Source organism: Myxine glutinosa, chromosome 1 (assembly GCF_964187855.1).
Source record: "Myxine glutinosa chromosome 1, kmMyxGlut1.1, whole genome shotgun sequence".
Classification (NCBI taxonomy): domain Eukaryota; kingdom Metazoa; phylum Chordata; class Myxini; order Myxiniformes; family Myxinidae; genus Myxine; species Myxine glutinosa.
In genome coordinates this window covers 105,137,105-105,159,123 of record NC_136261.1, presented here as the reverse complement: position 1 = coordinate 105,159,123, position 22,019 = coordinate 105,137,105, and the positions used below count along the sequence as shown (strand labels likewise).

Sequence of the window (22,019 nt, the reverse complement as noted above, 5' to 3'; positions counted from 1 at the left end):
ACACACACACACACACACATTATGGTGAAGTCTCGTATGAGGTGGTGGTGGGGGTAGTGGCCACATCATGCTGCCAAACATATTCGTGAATGCAGGGTCTGTTCTGGAAAAGATTATAGTTGGGTGTAAAGTAGATTACTCATTCTAGGCAAGGATTGTTGAGGAATGCAAGATTGTCATCAACTAGGTTTACGGAAGCATTTCATCACTTAATGTTTTTTGTGTGCTCTAGGGAAAGCCGTCGTTACTGAGTTCAGAGCAGTCTGTGCTAAAATATGGAGAAATGACAGCACTGAGCCATATCCCTGGAGCTGAGGTTCTGGTGGAGGAATTGAAAGATGCAGAAAGGATTTCAAAAGAACAAGAGCAAGATGGCCCAGGAGAAGGAAATACCAAGGGTAAGTATGAGAGACAATGCATGCAAAATGTTTTTTTTCCCATTTATTTTGAAAAAATTTATACAATCAAACAGGTGGAAGTCGGAGTCGGGTGGATAAAAAGGTTGTTGACTGTATTATGAGAGATGGGTCAATTCCGGAGGGGTGAAAGGACAAGATCACGGAAAGGTTAATTGTGAAAGCGAAGGGATTCTGTCGCATTTAACCTTTAAGGTTAAACTCAATAACCTATAAGTTCAAGATCTGTTTGATATGGAAAGTGAAGGGGGATATTCAAGATCCGTGGTCGTACAGGGGCATTACACTCCTTAGTCATGTCATGAAGGGGCTGTAGAGAGTTCTGGATGGGAGGATAAGGAAGAGTGTGGAGAAGGAGATCGTTGAAGAACAACAGGGGTTCAGAAAGGGTAAGGGAACAACAGATGGGATGTTCACGCTGAGATAGCTGGTGGGGAATAGGTTGGGGGTGCAAGGTGAAATGGCATTTGGATTTGTGGATCTGAAGAAGGCCTACAACGCTGTCCAGAGAGAGATGGTGGTTGTGACACTGAGATGGATGGGAGTGCCAGAGGCTGAAGGTAGGGATGTGCAAGGGAACAAAGGAAAGAGTTTGGGTTGGTCCTGGGATGTCGGAGGAGTTCAATGTGAACATCAGTTTGAGGCAGGAAAGTGCTCTCAGCCCACTCCTGTTTATCACGGTGATGGAGCTGGTAAGGAGGAAGGTAAACATGAAGCTATTCTGGGGAGGCTATTGTACGTGGACAATCTGGCTGTTGTGGTGGTAAGTGGGTGGTAGATGCAGGAAGTACTGGGAAAGTGGAAGGAGGCATTTGAGAAACATGGGCTGAAAATGAGCATGGAGAAGACGGAGGTGATGATAGTCGGGCAGCAGAGAAAAGAAATGAATATCAGGTTAGAGGGGAATGAGATACACCACAGACTCTTTAGAGGCCATTTTTCCCCGCAGAGCAGGGGTTGGCCTTTTTCGGGCACCGTGGTCCCCTTTTTGAAGCAATGTTTTATGGCTGGATGATGCCTTCCTGCCGCCAACCCTGTTAGTCGACTCTTGCGTCACACACAGGGAATTACCAGTGAACTGGTACTCAATTTGCCGACCTCGAAAGGATGACAGGCTGAGTCAACCCCCCTGGTGTAAATTCAGTGATTGACCGGGATTCGAACCCAGGATCCTAGGATCCCATGCCAGCACCCCAGCCGCTAAGCCAACACCAGGCCTTTCCAGTGCAGGGTAGTTAGGGGAATTTTGCATATGGGGATAGAGGTAGAGGGAAACATAACTTGTTAGGTAGAGGGGAATGAGATCAGACAAGGAAATCGGTTTGAGTATCTGGGGGGAACAGTAACTGTGGATGGTAAATCGGAGGCAGAAGTGCGGAGGAGGATTCAGGTGGATGCGACTAAGTGGAGAAGGGTGTAATGTCAGACAAATATTTCAAGGGGATTGAAAGTAAAGGTTCTGATGTCATGTGTAACGCCGGCCTACCTTTACAGTCTGGAGATGGTGGCACTGACAGAGAGACAACAGATGCTGCGGGTTTGTGAGAACAACTGGATCAGGAGTATTGTGGGAGTGAAGAGGGTAGATAGAAGGAGAATGGATGAACTGAGGGAGGAGATTTTTGTGCAGATGAGCATGATGGGGAGATTGGTGAAATGCTGGCTGAGATGGGCTTGACATTTGGTGCAGATGAGAGAAGAGAGAATGGCAAGGAGAGCGGATATGTTGAGGGAACAAGGTTGGAGGAAAGGGGACATATTGCGGTTGAGATGGGAGGATTATGTGAAGAGGGATATCAATAAGGTAGGGGTAGTTGGAGGGTGGAGAGATTTGGCTGAGGACAAAGGGGAGTGGAGGAGTATCTTGGTCAAGGCAGGACAAGAGCTTGGTGCCTCTGGACCTCACCCCTTAGAAAGGGAAGAGGAGGAGAACAACAAACAAAAGTTAATTTAAAAATGAATTGTGAAGTTGTTGGATTTTGATATGTGGGAATTTTGTGCTGAAAGTCTCAGGATCAGAACTGAGTATCATCCTCGATCTAATTAGAGAAGTGTCCTTTTGTTTGTGTTTGTGTTTTTGTTTGACTTCTTAGCATTTCTGAACCGTTTGACTGAATGAGTTGAAAACTATTGGTTTTACTCGGGGTATGCACGGGAGGGTTGTAGGTGGTTAAAAAACCCCCCATTTGTAGCTCTTCAGGGTAGAGGGAAGACCAGTGTAAGGGAGGACCCTAATTCTCTCTATTTAAATGTGTATCGTATAGTACAGCCTGATCTAAGTGGAGTTTAGCAAGACCACCTTGAGTTGGGACATGACCTAACCCACATCTTGGTGTCCACAAGCGGCCTGACCATATCTGTCCATTTTGTACATAACTCTGTGGATGGTAAATCCTAAAATTAGTAGTAATGTAGAGAAATAGATCCTCGAATTGATATTGATTGCACCTACAAATACTGTGTCGGTGTGTGATTCTCCTCAGAGGGCTGAGGGAGCACAGGAACAGAACTATAATGGCACTCGGTAGAACGCATACCTCCGACAGGCTGAACAGTTTAAGTTTTGCATCTTACTCATAGGCTGGATCCAGATCTTCACAAAAATCAAATTGGCTCGTTATTGTCATCCTTGTCAATTATCACCATAATTGTCACCTATCCAACTCATCCACCAAGTTTTGTCATTTATCCTTCCGCTCTTGGTACTCTGATCCTGTGGTGAGGCAGTTGCTTTGAAACTACTTGAATTCTCCTCCTGAAAGACAAATCCAACTGAAGACAACCTCAGATAATTCCACAAAGCTCGCAAAAACAAGTGTGTCTACTCTGTGGAGAGCCAGAAAACATCTGTCCAATCTCAAGATTGAATTTTCAAACTTGTCTTCCTCCTCTAAAACCTGGTGGCGCCTTGTCAAGACTTGCACCCTCTGCCCTCTCTGTGCTTTGTCTACCTCATATATCTTCAGGGCACACGTGATCCATCAGCAACCCCCTCCTAGTGAAACTCCCTAAATCCAGAACCACTGCTCACATACACTCAATCCTCTTTCTTCCAACCTGTGGAACCACCTTCCATACTCTCTTTTTTTTTTCTTTCTTTTTTTTTTTGTATACAAGATCGAGGCTCGTGAAAGAGCGAACATTAATCACACAGAAAGACAAACAGACACACAAAACAAATAACATCGGGAGCGGTAGACAAGATGGGGAGAGAGGGGGAAGGACACAAACACAACATTTGAGAGCAGGGACCGAGAGACATGGAGACATCGAGAGAACTGTGGGAGGGAGAGGGCTTTGGGGAGGAGGCATGGGAAGGGGGGGGGGGTGGGAGAGGTATAAAACATATGGACACTGCCAAGACTTCCAGGAAAGAAGTTGGAATTTCAAACAAGGTGGATCTGGGGTGAATTAGTGGGGGTAGAAAAGATCAAGGTTTTGGATGGGGGAAGATAAGAGATGGTGGTGAACAGCTGTTTTGAAGACCTGGAGGGAGGAGTGTGATTGAAGTGAGTGTGGGAGTTTGTTCCAGAGGCGGGAGAAAAGAGGAATGAAAGAGTGAAGGTGAGCAGAGAGCCGAGATTTCGGCAGTTTAACCATCAGACGGTGGCTGGCAGATCTTGTGCGACCTGTAGGAATATTTGGGGGACAGAGCACAGAGAGAGCTGGGGGAGCAAGGCCGGAGAGGAGTCGGTAGAAGACAGAAAGACCACCTACCTGCCTGCGGTGAGTGAGTGAAAGGCCCTCAGAGATAGCTTCATCGCGGGAGATTCCAATGATTCTGAAAGCTTTGGATTCAACAGCGTGAAGCCGAGCCAGGTGTGAGGCAGGAGCACCAGCCCATAGGGGAGAACAATATTCCATTGAGCTGCGGATGAAAGCCTTGTATGTGGTGAGGAGCTCAGGTGTGCCTAGGAAGGACTTCGCACGACGGAGGATGCCCAGTCGGCGACTGGCTTTGGAGGCCAGCTTGGAAATGTGGTTTTCCCAAGAAAGATCATGGCAGATGGTGAGACCCAAAAGCTTGAGCGACAGAACTTCTTGGAGAGGATTGTTGAGAAAGTAGATGGGAGGGTTGTCCAGTCGATCTTTTCGGAGAGACATAGTAAGAGTGTGAGATTTGTCAGGATTGAAAGACATGTTCCACATGTTTGACCAGTCTGTGATTTTGTCCAGGTCTTCAGAGAGTGAGGAGGCTGCAGACTGCCGATCTGAGGGAAGAGGAATGGAGCGGCAGAGAGTGGAGTCATCAGCAAAGAGATACAGAGGATTTTCCAGAGAGTCGGAGAGATCATTGATAAAGACCAGAAAAAGCACAGGGCCCAGCACACTGCCTTGGGGAACTCCAGCCTGAACGGGAAGGGGAGATGAGAGAAATCCATTCAGGGCCACACGTTGACTACGACCAGAGAGGAAGTCCGCAAGCCATGCATGGAGATTTCCATGGATGCCATAGGAGGAGAGTTTGGTGAGCAGAGCTGGGTGCCAGACCGTATCGAAGGCACGTGATATGTCAAGGGAGACAGCTCTGATTTCCTGTTTGGCATTGAGGACCTCCATCCATTGTTGAGACAGCAGAAGCAGCATGTCCAGAGTAGAGTGACCTGGTCTGAAACCAAATTGATGATCAGAGATCAAGCCATTGGAGAAGAGGAAAGATTTAATATCCGAAGCAATGATGGATTCCATGACTTTGCTGATAATTGGGAGCAGGCTGATTGGTCTGTAGTTGCAAGGATCTGTTTTTGCACCTTTTTTGTGTAAAGCGGTAATGTTTGCTGATTTGCTAATGCTGAGTTGCTGAGTTGCAAGTTTGCTAATGTTTCTTCAATCTCATTCTTCCCTCCGGATCTTCAAGACAGCTGTTCACCACTATCTCAGGTCATGCCCCATCCAAAATGATGATCTTTTCCACACCTGTTAAACCACCCCTGCCCCTCCCAAAAACATTCTTTATGTATCCATATTGTCCACCCTTTGCATTCTCCCTTATCCCTCAACCTTACCTGCATCTCTCATCGTTACCTGAAAAATGAAATCCATGTCCACGGTTTGTCCATCTTCATCTATCTTCTCCCTTCTCCCTTCTGTGGCCGTTATCCCTTTCTCCTGCTGTTCCCTTTGTTATGTGGAGTCCTGATTTGTTCTGTGTCATAGCCCTTCCACGAGCCTTGATCATGTATTAAAAAAAACAAAAAACAATGCCCCCACATTCACGGATTCAACATTCGCGGCATGTTCCAGGAACGTATCCCCCGTGAATGTCGGTGTCCGACTGCATACAAAATCGAGGCTCGTGTAAAAGCAAAATGACAGGTGTTACGTGCTCCTCCCCGACCCCCTAGTCACGGTGTACCTCCGAGCCCCGAGAGGAGTCACGGCAGAAAAATGTATTATTCTGTATGTCAACGATCAAGGGAGAAGCCACCCCAATTGTTACTCACAAACAAATATTGTATTAAGATCACACAAGAATAACAGTACAACAATAATAGTATTCAAAAGTACAATCAATATGTCCTATGATGGTACCATCAGTTTTGTAATATTTAACTCACTGTGCTCCAAGTGAGTGAAACCCGAACATTCCCCAATGTCTCTTATTCCCGGCTTCGAGACGAAATTGATTCGCCCCAGCGATCGCCAGAACGAGGTCCAATTGAGACCAGAATCCCGTGCAGATGGCAAATACAGTCGCACAGCCAAAGCTGCACAAGGGCGCCCTCAAGGCGCCTGGGAAATCCAAAGGCGCCCTACAGGCGACTGAGAGATCACACCCTCGGGTATGGACGAATTAACCTTCAAACGGCCACGTCACACACATGCCCCAGATTGACGTCTGAATGCGGTGGAGATGGTCGTAAAGAGACGAAACTGCGAGCGAAGCACAAGTCCTGCGCGAGTCAAAATGGCCGACAACCCGCTTTTAAGACGGGACGGCCCGGCGATAATTCTCTTCGGAATCCACCTCCAAAAACCTGACACGCAGGTTGATCGGTCACTGCGATGACCACTCGGTCACAGGAATTCCTTTCCCAAGAACCCCGAAAGTTCGCTAGTGACTCTTGCTCGCCAACGTTCGCTTCAGAACCCGGAGCAACTCGGCTTTCTTGTCCGACCTCTCTCGCTCCGCCCTCTTTTCTCTTCCTCTTCCTCGCCGTCCGGTTCCTGTTTCATTTAAAACCTTAACTTTTAACTTTTTTAAATAGAAATATCTATTCCCTTTAAATGACAACAATAATAATACATGGAATCAGAAATGTTTCAAGTGGATGAAAACCACAACAACGGAAGTGACAAATCCGTAACACAGGGTAAAAAGGCAATGTACAGTGAGGCCACAGTTAAATACAAGCAAAAGCAAAAGAATGAATGAACAGGTAAGGATGAGAGAGTGGATAGGAGGAAACTCAATAACCTACAAGTTTGGGGGGTTGAGTTGGATATTAATTGGCATAGAAAATATTGCGGTTTGGGATGGAGAATGACATCAGATGGTGGTTTACTGCTTGCTTGAAGTCCTAGAGGGAAGAGCGTGATTTAACTGCCTCCAGAAGGCAGTTCCACAAACTAGAGAAACGAGGAACAAAAGAGTGGAGTGTGGGGAGTGAGCCTTGATTTTGGAAGGTAAACAAACCAGGAAGTGCTTGCTGGAAGACTGTGAACGTCTTCGAGTATCAGAAGGCTGCGAGAGAGCACAGAAAGCTCGATTGAAGGAGAGGTTGTTTAAAAAAGAAAAAAGAGGCCACCATCTTGTCTGCAATGGTCGTGCTTCAGCGTTATCAAACAGGCCTTGTGCTTCAGCGTTATCGCAAGAGATGATGTCAATAACCTTGAGAACTGTAGGTTCCACCGGATCCAGGAGAAACAGATATGATGACGAGGTGATAGCCAATAGGGGGAGAGCAGTACTACTGTCCGAGTAGTACTCCATTGAGCTGTGGACAAATGCCTTATGAATAGTTCTGATTTTTCAAGGAATGACGAAGACGGATGCCCACTCTGTGCCTTGCTTTGGAGATGAGCTTTGCTGTATGGTCAGCCAAGAAATTGTAGTTGATGGTGAGGCCCAGAAGTGCAAGAGACTGGGTTCAATGGGCTAAACACTTTAAAAAAAGATAAAACAAGTACACATACATTCAAAGTACACCGCCCCATGCCAAATAATTAAATATGCTGCAGCGCGGCATTGCCAGGGCGCCTCCGGCGCCCGGCAATACCGCAGTGCAGCTCATTGAGGCTGCATTGGGAGGGAGAGGTGTACACTAATTGATTGATTAATTGTATAATTAAAATCAATAAAAGATTATCACAAAATATTTTCATAATCAATTGGCTAATCGCATAACTAAACCACTAGTGCTTCATCCGAAGATGTATCTTTTAGAAATTTAATTAAATAAGTCATTTATAAAAAATTGTGCCGCTTAATTAAAATTAATTGATTACTCAATAAATAATTAATCGATTAATCAATAAATAATTAATAGATGAAATGATTAATCAATAAATCAAAAATATCCTTGATAGCCACATCACTTGGTCACTCATGTCCAAATATTACCTTCCCAGCTCAAAAGGTGCCTGAGATATTGGCCAAATGAGAAAGAAAATAAATAAATGATTAATAATGAAAATAAATAAATAATAATCATAAAAAAATTAAATTATTAATCAATTTGGTCAGAGAACACATAAACTACCACTATTTCATCAGAATCTGTAACTTTAAAAAAAAAAAATTTTTGGTCATTAATCGAATAATTAAATAATTAATCGATTAATTGATTAATTAATAAATCAAAAATATCCTTTGCAGCCAAATCACCTGGTCATTGGCATGTCCAAATATCAGCTTCCTAACTCAAAAGGTGCCTGAGTTAATGGTCAGAAGAGAAAGGAAATTTGATTAATTAAATAAGTACTTAATTAATCGCTAATAATTAAATAACTCCTCAATTTATTGATTAATCAAAAAAAAAAAAAAACGTTTTTGACAAAGCACTTTCTCACTATTGTGCCAAAATTTCAGCTTCCTAGCTCAAAGGATGGCTGAGATATCGCCCGGACAAACAAACAAGAAAACAAACAAACAAGAAAACAAGGAAACAAGAAAACAAGGAAACAACCAGAGTGAAAACTGAGTACTCTCTTTCAGCGTGCGTCACCGCCGAGCCCCCTTCGGTGCCCAGCAGTGACGATTTGCAATGCCTGGAGATGGCATAGGAAAGGAGCGGTGTACAATATAACTGCGATATGACTTCTTCAACTGGTGTTGTTTGCCTTTCAATTATCGATTTATTAGTACAGTTAGTTATTTCTCATAATCCTTTCTATACTCTTTTGCTGCACAACCCAAATTTTAAGGTTACAACTTATTTGTAAATAATTCCATTTTTTGGATCGGTAGACTAAAAGTTATCTTATATGGTTTGCTAACGATGCTAATATCAGTGGTGCTACTTTTGTTTGTTCATTTTAAATGGTCACTTTAAAGGTGTGTGTGTGTGTGTGTGTGTGTGTGTGTGTGTGTGTGTGTGTGTGTGTGTGTGTGTGTGTGTGTGTGTGTGTGTGTGTGTGTGTGTGTGTGTGTGTGTGTGTGTGTGTGTATGTGTGTGTGTGTGTGTTTTCCTCAATACCAACTGGTGTGTGTTCGGTACAGATGGTTCGGAAAGCATCAACTTAAATGACAATGAGGGAGTAGGAAAAGAAGAAGTCAAGGTGAGTGAGGTGGTTTAGGAAGTAGTCCATGATCTGTATTGCTGAGTTAATATTTATTCAAACAGAGGTTACCTTTGCCCCTTGCTGTTCCACAGCTCTACTCAATATTATTTTGCTTTCCCTTTGATTCAAGATCTATTTTACTCCGTGAATTGCTGTGCAGGAAACCACCGACGACCTTGTAGCAAAACAGTCCATTGCCACGTCCATCAGCTCTTCACGGTTGTTGACTCAGTCGGATTTCAGGAAGATTCGGCTAATACATATTGCCAAGGAGCTGCAAGCTCCGGCTCCAAAGGGAAAGAAGAGGAAGAGATCTACTGTTCATAACAAGCAAGAAGAGAAAAAGACAAAAGGAGAAGATGAAGAAGAAGAAGAGGAGGAGGAGGACGATCAATCAGATGAAGAAACTCGAGGGTTTGTTGCTACTTTTGTCTAAATGGTTTCTATTGTATTTATCAAGTAGGTTTTTTTGTAACATTTGTTAGCCAATGCCATTTGTTTTTCAATTACAGTATTAGTTCACATACAAGTTTAAAATTCTTATCAGTCGGTCAGTATTCTGGTATTCCCTATGGATCACGAGCGTGCCAAAGGCAGGTCACGAGCAGCAACCCAGCAATCGCGCAGCATCTTCGTCAAAGCGTCCAGTGTTTCCAAAGCAGCCGTTGACAAGAGCAGAAATCTATTTGGAACCCAATCAACTTTTTATGATGGCACGATGGGGTCTTTCGTGCCCACCAATGAGTATGTGACAGTCGGCTTAACATCAACTCCAAAATTATGGATATAGTATTTTTGATGAGAAACCCTGCACACACAGCACCATGGTGACAGTTTGTAGTCCAGTCCTCTTCCTGTTGCAGGTTGAACCCACATGTGACTTTTCTAAGGTGAGTGCACTACCTTTGAGCCATATTGACGGTTCATAGGCCAGGTTTCAGCAGGAGCTGTACACAACAATTCTGAGTGGATTGCGTGAAACTGTTACTTCTACAATACTGTAGAAGCGGGCAACAAAGAAAGGCGAAGCTCTCCAATAGTGCTGTTAAGTAGCTCAGGTGTAGATGACGATCCAGTAGTGAATTTGCGAATAACCGAGCTGAAGGTATGGGTGTTAACGTTTCTTCAAGAACAGTGAGTTACACATCTTACTATAATTCACCAAATGTCTGTCTGTCTGTCCGTCCGTCTGTTCCCATGTACCGCAAAAACAGCCGAACCGATCGCAACGAAATTTTGGGTGGGTAATCCTGGGACTTCCTGGAGTAAAATAGGCTATATTGTTTTTCCAATTTTCCAGTTTTTCCAAACCCCCTGGAGTAAAATAGGCTATATTGTTTTTCCAATTTTCCAGTTTTTCCAAGCACGATGGAATAATATTTACCGATATGAACAGTGATGTGGCTTTTATTGAAATTCTACAAACACTGTTTAGATTTTGATGATTTGTGTGTGATATGATTTAACGGATGTTTATATAAATCGTTTAAAATAAAAAAAGCCTTCCATTTCTGATATTTTACCTTTTCATTTGGGCCTCCCAGTTGAAGCCCATAGGGCGGTTACCGTTGCTAGTTCGTGTAATGTTGTCTCGATGGGTGTCGAGCTTCTCGAAAACCTTTGCTGTGGAGAGGCAACATCAGCAAAGGTTTCCTCCTCCGTGACTTGCATAGCTCCTGCTGAAACATGGACTCGGACTGCAAGTTGGGGCCTTCCCTAGCTAAGACTTTCGATTTCTATATCGTCATGTTGTAGGAGCTGGGCTCCAACGTAAATCGGAAGAATGGACGCGACAAAAAGCTGGAATTCGTCAGAGTTTCTTTATTGTGTAAAATCAACTCGGGTTCAACTCGAGTACTCTGAAAAGCCCGTTTATCGGGCAGCAATATATATACACATTATCCCAGAGCGTTTGCCCGGGAAAGGCGAGACCGGGCGTGCCCGGGCGTCCTGGGCGAAACCTGGAAAGGCGAGTCTGGACATGCCCGGGCGTCCTGGACGAGGCCTGGCAAGTCGAGAGCGGGCATGCCCGGGCGTCCTGGACGAGCCCTGGAAAGGCGAGGCTGGGCGTGCCCGGGCGTCCTGGGCGAACCCTGGAAAGGCGAGTCTGGACATGCCCGGACGTCCTGGACGAGGCCTGGCAAGTCGAGAGCGGGCATGCCCGGGCGTCCTGGGCGAGCCCTGGAAAGGCGAGACCGGGCGCGCCCGGGCGTCCTGGGCGAGCCCGGCATGGTGATCGCTCCGCGTCCTCGGTAGGTGCAAGGCGATTGTGTATACCCAGCAGTAGCCGCTACACACGGCCCCCCAGAATCGACTTGCACCGGCAGGGTCAATTTAAGGGGGGTCCTGATGACCCGGCCGAAGTGACCCCTGGCGGGTCGTGGGGGGGGGGGTCCGGTGTGGGGGGCACCGTGGATGGGGGGTGGCCTCGCCGTGGCGGAAGGGCCAACCGTGGCGGTTGGTCAATGTCCAGGTGCGCCAGCTTGAGGCGGTCCACCGCAATCCGGTCCGACGTGCCGCCGATGTCGATGATTAACGACTTGTCGTCCCGTCGCAGGACCCGGAAGGGCCCGTCGTACGGCGGCCGGAGTGCCCCCGATGTGCGTCATGACACACAAAAACGTACTCCGCTGTGCGAAGCGCTGGGGGGACGTAGGACTGGGGGTCACCGTGGTGGGACGTTGGCACGGTGGCAAACCGTCGGGCGGTCTCCTGGAGGTCCGAGCGCTGGTGAGCTGCGGACCAGGGACTGGTAGCGTCGGGCACGAATTCGCCCGGGACGCGTAGTGCCTGGCCGTAGACAAGCTCGGCGGTGGACGCCCGGAGGTCCTCCTTGGGGGCCGTGCGGAGGCCCAAAGGACCCACGGCAGCCGGTCGGCCCAACCGCCATCCTGAAGGCCGGCCATGAGCGCGGCCTTCATGGAGCGGTGGAACCGCTTGCACAACCCGTTGGCTTGGGGGGTGGTAGGCCGTGGTACGGTGGAGCTTGACCCCCAGGTTGCGGGCGACCGCGCCCCACAGCTCGAAGGTGAACTGCGGTCCGCGGTCCGACGAGATGTCCGCCGGTGCGCCGAAGCGGGCGACCCAGGTGGCGATGAAAGCATGCGCCACGTCGGCGGTGGTGGTGGAGACGAGGGGAACGGCCTCCGGCCACCTGGTGGTCCTGTCCACCATGGTGAGCAGGTGTGTGAAACCCCGTGATGGGGGGAGGGGGCCCACCAGGTCCACGTTGACGTGGTCGAAACGTCGTTCGGGCACGGTGAAAGGTGCCAGCGGGGCCTGGGTGTGTCGGTGGACCTTGGCCTGTTGGCAGGCTGTGCAGGTGCTGGTCCAATCGCAGACGTCCCGTCGAAGGCCGTGCCAGACGAATCGCGCCGACACCAGCTTCTGGGAAGCTTTCCGGCCCGGGTGGGAAAGGCCGTGGAGGGAGGCGAAGATGCGGCGTTGCCAGGTAACGGGCACGATGGGGCGAGGCTGGCCTTGGGAGACGTCGCAGAGCAGGACAGTGTCCGGCGAAGGGGATGTCGGCCAGGCGGAGGACCGTGTCCGCCGCCCGGAAGGCTTGCACCGTGGTGTCGGTGGTTTGGTCCGCCGCCATAAGCGCGAAGTCCACGCCGAGGTGGACCGCGTTCGCGCTGGCCCGAGAAAGACAGTCGGCCACGGCGTTGTCTTTGCCGGCGACGTGCCGGATGTCCGTGGTAAACTCCGACACGGCGGAGAGGTGGCGCTGTTGGCGGGCCGACCACGGCTCCGTGACCTTGGCCATTGCGTAAACCAACGGCTTGTGGTCGACGAACGCCGTGAAGGGTCGGCCCTCCAGGAGGTGGCGGAAATGGCGAACGGCCAGGTGTAGGCCGAGGAGCTCACGGTCAAACGTGCTATATTTGAGCTCGTTCGGCCGGAGTTGCCGGCTGAAAAAAGCGAGTGGCTGCCAAACCCCGTTCACCCATTGCTCATGTACGGCGCCCACCGCGTAGTCGGAGGCATCCGTGGTGAGGGCGATGGGAGCGTTGAGCACCGGGTGAGCGAGCAGTGTTGCGTCGGCGAGGGCCTGCTTTGAGTTTTTGAAGGCCGCGTCCATTGCTGCGGACCAGACGACGTCGTACTTGGCCGGCTTGCCCCGGAGGGCTTCGTAGAGGGGCCGCATGAGTTTACCAGCGCGGGGCACGAAGCGGTGATAGAAATTCACCATTCCCAGGAATTCCTGCAGGGCCTTTATGGAGCGGGGACGCGGAAACGTGGTGATGGCCTCGACCTTGGTTGGCAGCGGCACGGCCTCGTTCTTGGTGATGTGGTGGCCCAAAAAATCAACGGCCGTCGTGCCGAAGTGGCATTTGGCCGGGTTGACGATGAGGCCGTGCTCGCTGAGGCGCCCGAACAGTGTTCGGAGGTGGAGGAGGTGCTCGGCCCGGGACGTGCTGGCGACGAGGATGTCGTCCAGGTAAACGAAGAGGAACGGCAGGTCGCGCAGCACGCCGTCCATCAAGCGCTGGAACGCCTGAGCCGCGTTTTTGAGGCCAAACGGCATTCGCAGGAATTCGAATAAGCCGAACGGCGTGATGACGGCCGTTTTTGGGACGTAGGCCGCCCTCACAGGTACCTGGTGGTATCCCCGTTTTAAATCGATCTTCGAAAAAATGACCCGTCCTGCCAAACGGGTGGAGAAGTCTTGGATGTGCGGGATCGGATACCTGTAGGGGGTGGTAGCATCGTTAAGGCGGCGGTAGTTGCCACATGGGCGCCAGCCGCCCCCTGGTTTTGGGACGATGTGTAGTGGCGAAGCCCACGCGCTATCGGAGCGCCGCACGATGCCGAGGTGTTCCAAAGCGTCGAACTCGGCTTTGGCCACGGCGAGCTTGGCTGGGTCGAGGCGGCGGGCTCTGGCGTAGACCGGCGGGCCCGTGGTTGGTATGTGGTGCTCGATCCCATGTCGTACTGCGACGGCCGAAAACGTCGGCCGCGTGAGGGCCGGGAACTCCGTGAGCAAACTCGTTCGCCGCCGGGAGGGCACATGCCAGCTCGGTCGGAGCGGAGCTGCTCAATGTGCATGCCAGGGAGCTGAAGGTCTCGGCGTTGACGAGGCGACGCCGTTTGACATCAACCAGCAGTCCGTGTGCGCAGAGGAAGTCGGCGCCTAGCATAGCCATGGGCACGCTTGCGGTTACAAAAGTCCAATTAAAGCGTTGGCCACCGAAACAGAGGGTGACGTTGCGCGGGCCGAAGGTGCGGATGGCCGATCCGTTGGCCGCAACCAAGGAGGGGCCGCAAACCGCGGACTGCCTGTCCTGATCGGAGGCGGGTATGACGCTCAGTTGGGCGCCAGTGTCACACAGGAAGCTCCATCCGGACGCTTTGTCCCTGATGAAAAGTACGTTGCCCGTGTGGCCGGCGCTCGTGGCTGGTAATGAACGCCGGCCCGGCCGTTTCCCGGCTTGCCGAAGGTGCACGGGGGTCGGCATGTCCGGGCCTTCTGTCCGAACCTGACATGATAATAACACCACGCCTGGTCAGGTGGAGGCCCCGGTCGTCGTGCTGGAGGTGGTCGGCGCGGCGTAGCGGCCGCCATTTGCGCCGGCAGTTCGGTCGTCGACCGTGCCGGGTGCTCGGGCGCCATGGGCGTTGCTTCAGACGGCGGTGGGCTCCAGGTCGCTGCTCCAATGCGTTGGCCTGCCGCGGAGATCTTGTCGGCTTCCCTGGCGAGGGCGCGGGGATCCGTGATCGGCGTGCTTGCCAGGGCGAGGCGTACCTGGCTAGGCAGCTGACGGAGGAACAGCTCCCGGAACAGGAAAGCCGGAAAGTGCTCGCCGAGCAGCGAAAGCATGTAGTCCATTCGCTCGGACGGGCGCGTGTCGCCTAGCTCGGGCAGGTCGAGCAGGCGCCGTGCGGGTGCCGCTTATGAGAGGGCGAAAGCGTCGAGGAGGAGCTTTTTAATCGCGTCGTATTTGTCAGCGGCTGGTGGGCTCTCGAGGAGGCTCAGGGCGCGGGCCGCGGTGGCTGAGCCGAGTGCTGCTACCACATGGTGGAAGCGGGTGTCGTCGGCTGTGATGCCTCGCAGGGCGAACAGGGAGTCCGCCTGGGCGAACCAAACCGCCGCGTGAGCCTCCCAGAAGGTAGGCAGTTTGAGGGCAACTGCCGTGTCCATGTCGGGTCACCAATGTAGGAGCTGGGCTCCAACGTAAATCGGAAGAATGGACGCGACAAAAAGCTGGAATTCGTCCGAGTTTCTTTATTGTGTAAAATCAACTCGGGTACTCTGAAAAGCCCGTTTATCCGGCAGCAATATATATACACATTATCCCAGAGCGTTTGCCTGGGAAAGGTGAGACCGGGCATGCCCGGGCGTCCTGGGCGAAACCTGGAAAGGCGAGTCTGGACATGCCCGGGTGTCCTGGACGAGGCCTGGCAAGTCGAGAGCGGGCATGCCCGGGCATCCTGGACAAGCCCTGGAAAGGCGAGGCTGGGCGTGCCCGGGCGTCCTGGGCGAACCCTGGAAAGGCGAGTCTGGACATGCCCGGGCGTCCTGGACGAGGCCTGGCAAGTCGAGAGCGGGCATGCCCGGGCGTCCTGGGCGAGCCCTGGAAAGGCGAGACCGGGCGTGCCCGGGCGTCCTGGGCGAGCCCGGCATGGTGATCGCTCCGCGTCCTCGGTAGGTGCAAGGCGATTGTGTATACCCAGCGGTAGCCGCTACAATGTGATATTTCCTTACTCTGAGCCTTAATATTCTCCTCATTACAGGAATATCATGGCGTATACCTTTATAGTCTTTCTGCACGTGTGGAACTTTTTCATTGCTGACATGAAAACCATTCAAATTGTACGATGTAAATGCACGACTGTATGATGGAGCATTTCATTTTTACACACGAGACATGATTCTGTCGCACGTTATTCACATTTTATATCTAGTTTTTACACTGTTTCCATTACTGTACATACATAAACCTCCAGCCCTCATGCATACAATTTCTTCCCTCTTGCATGGCACCCACGTATACCTTCCTTCCCTTATCCCTTCTGCTTTGTGTACAGAAGAGAGCTGCTATCTCTAAGCTGTATTGAGCACCTGCATAAAAAGCCAAAGCCAGACAAAGCTTCCAGACTAGCGTTGGCACAGGTAAGGCCTGGGACCGGGTACTTTAAACAGACGGAAAAGCTGTGGAACAAAGATTCAGAGGCCAACTACCTCATTATTAACCGGTGTTTAAATATAGTGGATATCCATTAAGACCCGTCTCAAGTATGTCAGTGTCTTTTCATCTGATGAATCAAAATGTCTTCACTTCCTATTTTGCGCATTTTTGCGTTCATCTCGGAGGATCACAGCACCATTGGAGTCAAGCCTGAAAATGGTAAAAAAAATAATTAATCAAAAGCGGAATGTAAAGATGTAGGCGCAAACCATGAGTTATCCGGATGAAGTTAAGTTGCATTTCTCGGCATTTCTGTGTTTAATTGATGAGTCGTCCATCTTATTACTTTTGGATGCCCACTTCAAGGTCGATAAACTTTTTGCCCAGTCTCTGTCCTTCACCCACAATTTCCTAGCCATAGACTGTTTTTTATGCCCAACGTTTGTCTCTATTTAACTAGAGTGCCAACATTGAACATGGTCACCACTTGCATTTGATCGTCCTTTGCTCAACTATTGAAAACTGGCATCGTCGGTCAAGTCTCTTAATGCATTCGCACAAAAGGTGCATGTTCCATGATCTGCACATGCATTCATTGGCTGAATGAGTTCACGTGCACTGACCATGGTCAGATCAAAGACACCATAGCAAGGACATTACAGCAAATGCAGATACTTACGCTTATTGTTGAGCATACCGATTAATGTATCTAGAGCTGGGGTGGGGAACCTTCGGCCTCCGGGCCGTATACGGCCCGCGAGACCGTTTGATCCGGCCCGCGTTCATCTATCTATTTTTTTAAAAAAAATTTTTTTTTTTTTTTTTCTTTTGTATACAAGATCGAGGCTCGTGAAAGAGCGAACATTAATCACACAGAAAGACAAACCGACACATAAAACATATAACATCGGGAGCGGTAGACAAGATGGGGAGAGAGGGGGAAGGACACAAACACAACATTTGAGAGCAGGGACCGAGAGACATGGAGAGATCTGAGAGAGGGCGAGGGCTTTGGGGGGGGGGGCATGGGAAGGGGGGTGGGAGAGGTATAAAACATATGGACACTGCCAGGACTTCCAGGAAAGAAGTTGGAATTTCAAACAAGGTGGATCTGGGGTGAATTAGCGGGGGTAGAAAAGATCAAGGTTTTGGATGGGGGAAGATAAGAGATGGTGGTGAACAGCTGTTTTAAAGACCTGGAGGGAGGAGTGGGATTGAAGGGAGTGAGGGAGTTTGTTCCAGAGGCGGGGGAAAAGAGGAATGAAAGAGTGAAGGTGAGCAGACAGCCGAGATTTCGGCAGTTTAACCATCAGAGGGTTGCTGGCAGATCTTGTGCGACCTGTAGGAATATTTGGGGGACAGAGCACAGAGAGAGCTGGGGGTGCAAGGCCGGAGAGGAGTCGGAAGAAGACAGAAAGACCACCCACCTGCCTGCGGTGAGTGAGTGAAAGGCCCTCAGAGATAGCTTCATCGCGGGAGATTCCAATAATTCTGAAAGCTTTGGTTTCAACAGCGTGAAGCCGAGCTAGGTGTGAGGCAGGAGCACCGGCCCATAGGGGAGAACAGTATTCCATTGAGCTGCGGATGAAAGCCTTGTATGTGGTGAGGAGCTCAGGTGTGCCGAGGAAGGACTTCGCACGACGGAGGATGCCCAGTCGGCGACTGGCTTTGGAGGCCAGCTTGGAAATGTGGTTTTCCCAAGAAAGATCATGGCAGATAGTGAGACCCAAAAGCTTGAGCGACAGAACTTCTTGGAGAGGATTGTTGAGAAAGTAGATGGGAGGGTTGTCCAGTCGATCTTTTCGGAGAGACATAGTAAGAGTGTGAGATTTGTCCTCCCTTTGCTCGAGTTCTACAAACTGTATGTACGTGCTGAGGATTTTCCCATTCTGAGGAGACATGCACTGAAGTTTGCATCACTGTTTGGGACGACCTTCAGCTGTGAGCAGTTCTTTTCAAAACTGACTCTTGCAAAGACTCGGTTTCGCTCAAGACTGACTGACCCAAACCTGCAAAACCAGCTGCGAGTAGCATCATCATCACTACCACCTGACACCAAACGCCTCGCCAAAGAGAAACAGTTCCAGCCATCGCATTAGGTGAGTCCGATATATGTATTCAATAATTTAGCATGGCCCTCGAAGGATGTTCTAAAAATCGAAATGGCCCTCGACAGGAAAAAGGTTCCCCACCCCTGATCTAGAGAATGAGAATATGGTGATGCCAAAACGTTTTTATGCCTCCACCCCTGAAGGTGGCCAGAGCCATTATGTTTTCAGGTTATCCGTCCGTCCATACGGGCTAAACCTTGTTTAGCAGGAGTGACACCCAGGCAGAATTTTTATGATAATTGTGACATCATAGGTCATGTGGTATGGCAGCCATCTTGGATTAAACACAAATAGTAATGAAAAAATTCTCAGAAACCGCTGAATGGAATTTTTTTAAACTTGGCACATTGTCAAGTACTCTCAATGGGGAACAAAAGCATGATAATGACGACATCATCAATGAAGTGATGCCATCATCAATGAAGTGAATTCCAACAGCCATAAATGCTTTAATCAAATTCCTTATCCTAAAAATCTGAAATTGCATGCACATGATCTATGACCCATTTGTATTGAAATATTAAATTTATGACATCATAGGTCACGTGGTTTGGCAGCCATATTGGATTGAAGGAAAATATTAAATTATTATATCTCTGAAACCGCTTACCCTATCGATGCGAAATTTTACAAATGTCATCTAACACCACTGTTGCATATAGTTTGGAAATTATGACGGACGTCATAGGTCACGTGGTTTGGCAGCCATATTAGCTTCAAAGCCGATTTTTTTTTTTTTTAAACCCTTCTCTGAAAACGCTTCACTGATTGATGTGAAACCTGTCCTGTGGTAAAAATGTGATACTTCAAAACAGCGTAAGGGATTTAAACCAACCTTATTTATTTTTAGGACAGTGAACGAGAGCATCTACCCATTGTCATGGGCAGGGACTATGTGGAAGCATATTGGCGACAGTCGCATTGCTCTAGTTATTTTTAAATTTAGCTCCCTTTTTCATTTTCTTTGCTTTCTTCAACACTACTGCTTGCATTTCTCTGCAGATGTGGCATATCCCTTTTCACCCAGACCACAGATGTAACATTGGCTAATTATATGTTTGTTTTCTTGACACCTCACCCTGCCTCATGTAGAAATGAATGTGAGCTCAGTTTCGGTATTCATTAATTATGACTGACATTTCTGAGAACCTTTTGTCCTATGGAACCGAACAATGAGAAAACGTTTTAATTTTATTTTATTTTTGTCTGGGGCAGGGTTATTGGTGGTTGAGTGTTTGAATTGAGAGATTGGGTTTTTTGCCTTTTGCTTCTTTTGCCATCTCCCTAACATGTCACTCTCTTTTTTTTCCTCCCCCTAAAATGTGTTTGTATCAAGGCTGGCAAGGCTGATCGAAAGGATTTTGTGAAGCGCTTCCGACGTATGAACCCACATTCAAGCACAACAAACCGTGAGAAGCAGAAAACAAAGAATTACATCATGATACAGCATAGCAGTGCCGTGCGTGGAAAGCAAAAACGGTCTTTCCGTGATAAACAGGTTTGTCTTGCAAAACATGTTCAGTCCACTTTATTCTATCTCACCTTCGTCTTGTGAAATAGCTTGGATCCGGTCATACTTGAAATCCAACGAGTCTATATTAAGTACGTACCTTGATGAGGTTTGTGCATTCGAGCATCTGACTATCTTTAGTCGCACGTATAAAGCTGACATCGACACAAGTTTAATGTGATGGACGACATGCATCCTCTTCTTATTTCTTGAACGTTTCATTCTCTTTCAGATTGCTCTGCGAGATGCTCTATTGAGGAAAAAGAAAATATTGATGAAGAAATAATCCACAAGATTTGCCCCAAGTCTAGTTTGACATTTTTGTCACTGCAATAACATTGGACAGGAATTTGTTAAGTGATCTCAGACAGTGTGTGGTTCAAGTTTTATTCAATACTAGTCCCCAATGTATATTTTTATATATACATATTATTATTATTATTCCTTTCAGTTATAAATGTTTTAAGTTTTTTATGTTTTTTTCCTGCATTTGCCATCCTTTTTTGTTGCAATGCAAATTGTTCAAAGTAGATTAACTGGGATTGGTTTTCCTTTGTTGGATTGAAGAATGGGCTCCATCCCAAATATTTAACCAGAACAAAAGACATTTTGGAGTATCTGACAATCCGTAGTTGCCAAGGAAAGATCCAGCCACTCTTTCAACTTCGCTCTCTCTCGGTCTCGATGACACCAGCAAATTACATTAACTAAAGGTATGACATTTTTGCGGAGTGTTATCAGTCGGTGAGGTGTTGGTGTTGCCTGGTGTTGGGCTAGCGGCTAGGGTGCCAACTTAGGATCCAAGGATCCTGGGTTCGAATCCCGGTCGATCGCTGAATTAACGCCAGGGGGGTTGACTCAGCCTGTCATCCTTCCGAGGTCGGCTAATTGAGTACCAGTTCACTGGTAATTCCCTGCTTGTTGTAAAAAGGCGACAAAAAGGGTTGGCGGCAGGAAGGGCATCCGGCCGTAAAACATTGCTTCAAAAAGGGGACCAAAAAAACAACAACAACCACGGTCCCCGAAAAAGGCCAACCCCCGCTTTGCGGGGAAAAATGGCCTCTGAAGGTGGGTTTTTATCAGTCGGTGAACTATTTTTATGAATCACATGGGATGTATGTTGTCCAGAGGCTAATACAATTGAGCAGTTTTTCTGGCCTACATTCAAGTAACTATGTAATTTCGTTTCCACATTGGTTGTGTTTTTACTTTCACTGTCAGGAAAATGATATAATGATCTGTTTAATTCCAAACATGTCGAATAAGAGTTTCCTGCTTCTTCTTCTTCTTTCTCATGCAGCAATTTATTGTCGATTTGCCTTTAATTTGAAACATTTAAAAATAAGTGTCATAAAAATGATCGTTAAAGAAAGCATTTACATTTGCACTCTTGGTCAAAGTGCCACTACAATTGCAAGGTTAGCTGATCCTGAGCAGCCCCATATAGATAATGATCCATTGGGACGAACAGATTTAATCCATTGGGAGGAACAGGAACTCATGGTTCCGTTTTCCTTTAAGTACAAATACAGTACCTTGAATTCCATCCAGCATCCACCCATCCTGTTCCTTAGCCAGAAGGCTAAGTACAAAAGCAGGTTTGCCTTGAGGATTGGGGTAGAATTTTGTAATTTGTTTATATACTCATCTACTCTTTGCAAAAGACACGTTGGAATCTTTAAAGTTAACAGACTAATGCTAATAGACATGGGACGCCCCGTTTAGCATCCATCCGAGGGATGGCACCCCCTTCCTGTGAAACATCAGGGTGAAGGTTTGTATCCCAGTCAAGATTCAAACCCAGGCTAGACCGCTCAAAGGCAAGTGCGTGTACCTCCACACCATCCTGTCAGCCCGATACCTTGAATTATGGTTTATCAAAAAAGATTGATGTCAAGATTGTGAAATAAACGGTTTTTATCTTGCCAAAACGAAGTTTTTGCAAGATGTATTAGTCAGCTTGTATGTTTGTATGTTTGTCTGTTTGTTTTTTTGTTTGTGGTTAATCATTTTTTTTTCACGTTTAGATCACTCTGTAGACCACAGTTATTATTGGAAACTCCTGTAACTTCGCATATCAGAGTCCTATAGAGATACCCTTCAGCACACAAAATTTTGAAGGTCAAGG

At 48.2% G+C, this 22,019-nt stretch overlaps 1 protein-coding gene across 1 annotated transcript in view; it reads left to right on the top strand.

Moving 5' to 3' along the window:
* LOC137427217 (protein SDA1 homolog) overlaps positions 1-21,251 on the top strand; it is a gene marked incomplete in the record, with an annotated part of 71,926 nt that extends 50,675 nt beyond the window's left edge. The window contains 6 exon segments of the mRNA XM_078775709.1: positions 233-398; positions 9,079-9,137; positions 9,301-9,554; positions 16,170-16,254; positions 19,718-19,879; positions 20,124-21,251. Coding sequence (XP_078631835.1) covers positions 233-398; positions 9,079-9,137; positions 9,301-9,554; positions 16,170-16,254; positions 19,718-19,879; positions 20,124-20,177 — 780 coding nt within the window.
* Positions 21,252-22,019: the final 768 nt, after the last annotated feature.